This window comes from Leptosomus discolor, chromosome 14 (assembly GCF_034619465.1).
Source record: "Leptosomus discolor isolate bLepDis1 chromosome 14, bLepDis1.hap2, whole genome shotgun sequence".
Lineage (NCBI taxonomy): Eukaryota > Metazoa > Chordata > Aves > Leptosomiformes > Leptosomidae > Leptosomus > Leptosomus discolor.
Genome location: NC_141404.1, coordinates 12,619,757 through 12,625,204, shown reverse-complemented (window position 1 = coordinate 12,625,204; position 5,448 = coordinate 12,619,757). Strand labels below are relative to the sequence as shown.

The following is a 5,448-nucleotide window of genomic DNA, read 5'->3' as shown; positions in this document are numbered from 1 at the left end:
GAAAAAAATTTGGGTAACTTTTCTGCAAAGGTAACACTTTCAGTCACGAGTTTACACACTTTGAATAGTGTGTTTTCTCAGGGAACATTTTTAGCTTACCAGCACAAAGAAATACGTAAAGACGGTATTTTCTGCTCTCCCTTCCCATCTTCCTCATCATGAAGTGTAACATGAACTGACTGCACTTGTCTATAAAAAAGCCAGAATATGAGAACTGCTAATTTTCCTCTAAGTAAAAACTGAGTGTGAGAACTAGGAATCACAGCAGCAGGCATTGACAAATGCAGGGCGTTGAAAGTCATGTACAGCAGATTTTATTTTGCACTACTTTTGGCAGGTGCACGGCAGAGATGGCTAGTGAGAAGGGATGTACGGAAATTCCTATGATCATGTACGAACCGCATCATGAACCCTACAGGCAAGAACCCTCTGCACCAGAGTACTGCAGCCAGGAGGGTAAGCAGGCTTCACTGGAAGGGCTTTGGAAAGAGCAGCCCCATGGTCGTTGTGTGGCAAACATTGGCAGTTGGTTTCCAGAGCATAACTGAGACAGCTCATGAGGGGCCCGGCTTTAGCTGGACATGGTGGATTTAGAAAGCACCTGTGCCAGCATATAAACCCCAGGGCTGGGGTAGGCAAGCTGGTAGGATCCCCTAACAGAAACATCACTTAAATATTTTTGTTTGTTTAGTTAATAATTTTTCAAACACCACACGCTTTATTGGAAAAGGAACCACAGTTGTAGCTCCACAATAATTTCATATTCCTAACAAGCAAATGTCAGGAATATGTGGACAGGCTACGTCTTGCTTAAATTATAATCTAGTTTTCCAGCGGACTGACTTTTTCCCAAATGCTCCTGCTGCCTAGAGCTGCCCTCCCTGGATGAGTCAGGTCTGCAGCCAGGTTCTATAGGGACAAACAACCCCTCCCCATTGCTGTCTCATGGGGAAACATCATGACTGAACTGCTGACAATTCAGCTCAACGACTGCATGCAGGCATGACAGCTGCGGCTCCGCTGGGTTGGCTTCTCCCTCTGAAACTAGGCATTGCACTCACACCTACACAAGTATCTCACAACACTCCTTTGTCTTCTGCCTGTTTGAGCCCACACTCATTGAAAGACACACTAAGATATCAGTGATTTTACCTTTGTTACCTTCCTGCTATTGAGGAAACTGCCATTCACCAGACAGGACTGGAGCAAAAAAACCAGAATGGGAGGTCAGAAGGTGACTAATAAGGCTAGATGTGTCAGTGCTGGGCCTCTAAACTTGACTCATTTTCAGAGCATTTTACTATGATCAGCATTCCTGTAAGCATTTTTGTCTTCAAAGACCTCTCTGGCCAGTTTCTAAACTCAGAAGAGCTTGCAAGAGGTTGGGGAGAAAACCCACATGAGCTACTCAACCAAGGGATAGGCATTCAACACATCTAACACTGAGTTGCAGTGTCTTGTCCTTGTGCAGGGAGTAGGTCCTTCACAAAAATACATCAAGTGATAATTCGCTTGTACTAAACACATTCCTCTTCCGATCAGAAGGAAATTCTTTCATTTTTAACAAATTTGTTTCTCCACAAATAACCCCCTCTCCAAAAAAACTCCAAAACCAAACAAAAAAACCCTGAACACCCCAGCACCACCATTAAACCCAAGTGCCATTGCAAATCTCTACCAGTTCTGTCAAGCCATTCAAGGAAACATTGCTAACATTTTTTCAACTTTGACACTGTATTTTGCCTCACTCTGGAAAATTCCTGTTTCGTATCCCATTTTGTATCCCTGGGGGCTTATTGCCTGGATGGAACTCACACTGTTTCTGAAAGGATCAACGACGCAGGCTGGACTCCCATGTCAAGGCTGCTCCGCTTGGGGGTGAGGGCTTCTCTGATGCTGTGTGGGCTTGACGAAACAAGACTTCTCGTAGTGACTGTCCTCCTGCTGCAGACCAGTCGGGTAGTTTGATACCACATCCGTGCTAGCTGGCTGTGAAGTTTTATATGTGAATTTATTTGCAATGTATTCATGAATGTACTTTTTTATGCATTCATTCATTTTGTGCTCAGGTAGGCTGATTGCATTCTTAATTTGTAAGATTAGTAAAAGCACTAAAAAAGCATAAGGTGTCTGAGTCACCAGCTTCCCTTCTCCCTTATCCACAACAAAAGTAAAAAGATCTTCAACTTTTTTTCTAGAACAAAGGATATGATGAAATTACTTGCCTGGAAGCTGAGGACAGATAAAATTCAAACTAGAAAAAAGGCTCTAAATACTAATAATAAGGGTAGTAACCACTGAAACTAGTTAGAGGTACTGTGGATCCTTTATCTATAGAGTCCTTAAGACTAAGTACCATTCCATTGTTATGCTAGACTAGATGCAGTTACTGCCTTTGTGCTGAAAAAATGATTTGGTTTCTTGGCTTATGCTATATAGATAGTGAGACTAGCTAGTCTTTCAGCCTTAAAAATCCACAAATCAATTCACTAGTATTTTTTCCCTGCCCTGTACTTCACTGAGCCATGTCAGGCCACCCCTGCAAGGCACCTCCCTATGCAGCTCCTTGTCAGACTCCAAACAGGGCTTTCGGGAGGCATAAGCTGTATGCATTTTTACGTCTTGCCCTGTTTTTCTTTGCACAGGGCGTTACGAGTATCCTTCTCCCCCACCTTACTCCTGCCACGAAACAGTCACCGTTGAGCAACCAGGTAAGTGCCAGGGGACTATTTCTGACAATGTTTGTGGTTCTACATGCTAACAACAGTGAAATGTTTTTAGTTTTAAAATCAACAGAGAAGACGGAGTTTTCTGACACAATCACAATCAAAGAGGCTGGAAAATTCCCCTAGAAATGTTGGAAGATAACTAACACGAAAGACTCAGACACATTTTCCCATCACTAGCCAATCTACAGAAGCACCCATTTTTTAAACACAAGCTAGGTCTTTCAGAACAAATAATTTTAAGTCCAGTGTATTCCGTTGTTCCTGTTCTTGTCACCTTTATTGAAGTGGAGAAACTCAAAGAAGACACTGAGGAAAGGCTTCAAAGAACAGTCAAACAACATCTCTTACAGGAGGGAAAGAGACACACATTTTTAAAAACCCCTAAGACCAGAAGGCAATTAAACTCAGATATGCTAGATCCCGTCTATCTAACAGACAATACCTTCCCACTTCTGAAGCTTTGCTTCAGGCTACAGTGTGAATGTACCCTAAACTTGTTTTAGGATGCTTAAAATGGTATTTTTCATGGAAAACATTTCTGAAAAAACACCCTTCATGTACCTACAAGGGGCATGCCCCTCAAGGAGTATGACAGAGTCAGGTCCAGACTGAAAAAACATGAGGGAAGTTACAGACTTTACCAACTGGGGACAGCGCCAGCATCTGACTGATGACATCTGTATGTTAGAATTTGATGAATTTCTTGTAAATACTGAAAAGTTGATCCAGAAAGCTCCTCTGTATCTTCCAAATCTCTTCTTCAGGGAGAACTTGCATTTTCACATTATTTTAAATATCAGAAGATAAAATCTCAATGTCAGAGTACATCCGCCAGTGGGTGGTGAAGACCGCCTGACTATGGGGATTATCCCACAGGCAATTCCCTGTGTAAGTCCTTATCTGAGCAAATACCGGCTGCAGGTAGAAGCAACATATTGAGGTACACAGGACAAGTGTACAGGAGTTCTTATGAATATACTTGACATGAATAATAGTAACATAGGTGCCTCTAGATCAGCCATGTTAAGAACATACATTCTCCAATTAAGATGTCATCATTTGTAAAAAATTCCCTGTGCTTCTAATTTTGCCATTTCTCGTTTCCTCTTGAACTCAGTTTACTTGGTGTCTCAGCCTCCGATCATCATAGCAGGAATCTTCTCAAGCAAACCAACATCCACAATATGCCCTTCCTGCCGCCAGCATATCACCACAAAGGTCACCTACAGACTGGGCAGACTGTCTTACCTTCTGTGCACCAGCTTGTGTATGGTTGGGTAAGCTTTCATGTACGCTTTGAAGACTCCTCATAGCAGAAAATTAAAAAAGAAAAAAGAGTCATTAAAAATAAGAGTTCTAGCTAGTACTTATAGAGACAGTTTGCCCTCCTCTACTTGATGAGAAGTGATTCTGTCCATTCTAGGCACAGGCATCACAGCTACAGGGGATGCAAACTTGCTAAATTTAACCAAGTATGTTATTGCTTTTCATAAGACCAGTAAAAATTAGTACAACATCGCCTACTTCCCTACTGTAATTTAGAATCAGGCTCAGAATCAACGAATCCATAAGATGTTGGCAGTTAAGACGACTAATTTTTTGGAAGATACTTCAAACATTAAGAGACTTGGGAAAGAAGTGGATTCATGCAGTGAAAAGGCAGACAGAATAAGCTAGAGAAAAAGTACAGATGTAGCCAGCAAAAACAAGTGTCAGTAACTCATTCCACGCATGTCTATCTCCTCTTTGGCTGCAGGTGCTGTTTTGGATGCTGTTTTGTACCTTTACTCATGAGGATCTTCAAAGACGCAGACCATTACTGCCCATATTGCGAATTTCATATTTATAGATACAAAAGACTATAGAAACAAAGTTTATGCAACCAGATGATGTCAAGTCTCCGTTTCCTAATGGCATAAGATACACATAAAATTACTGCTAAGAAACATATAGAAGTAGGCTTAGGTTCTGCAGCTCCCTTGCTGGTGAATCCATCTGGAGTTTACCATCACACGGTTGGACTGACAATAAAACAAAAAGCCTTGAAGGCTAATTTACAGTCGCATAAATTTATGCTCTATCTGAATCGTTGTCCTGAGCTATGAAGTGACCAGCTAGTGAGTACTTCAGCGCTACTAGTCCTCCTCTCAAATCTCCAGCCTAGTTGGGACATAAACTCTTCTGGACTTTTCAACCCACCAGTAACTGCGAGGTTTGGACATGCACGTTTTGGAGAAGCACTTACCTTCTATGCACTGGAACTGACTGGTTGGGATTTCATTTCTCTCTGCGCTTCTTTTTCTGGGACCTACCCCTGCAGGGCTGTGGGTGGTACAGTGTAGCTGATTATTTATTAACAAAACACTAAGTTATAAGACTGTCTTTACTGTGTCATACATGAGATCAGAAAATAAACCTGTTATTCTTAACAATACTGGCAAAACACCTCCTGTCTGCATGGCTTCCATGACTCATTGCATCCAAAGCAGAGATGCAGGCCAGACTGAGGCACCCTGTTTACAAATCAAGAACCAAAAGGCAGACATAAAAATAGAAAAATAAGCAAGCACAGCTTGAAAAAAAGTCTCCAAAACCACAACACGAGGCCCTCATTTTACCTCTCTGCCTTCCCACTGCAGTGCATCGTCTCCTAAGAAAGCACTTACTAGGCTTTACACCGTACCGAGAGCTTTGACAGGTCTCATTCAAAGTCACTTCT

The 5,448-nt window shown here is 41.9% G+C and overlaps 1 protein-coding gene across 1 annotated transcript; it reads left to right on the top strand.

Annotated features, from left to right (window-relative positions):
- The first annotated feature begins 350 nt into the window (after nt 1–350).
- On the top strand, nt 351–4,594 carry LITAFD (LITAF domain containing). Its single transcript, XM_086473295.1, has 4 exons — nt 351–456; nt 2,646–2,711; nt 3,847–4,006; nt 4,486–4,594. The coding sequence occupies exons 1-4, from the start codon at nt 351–353 to the stop codon at nt 4,592–4,594; spliced, it is 441 nt and encodes a 146-aa protein (XP_086329421.1).
- The last annotated feature ends 854 nt before the right edge of the window (nt 4,595–5,448 follow it).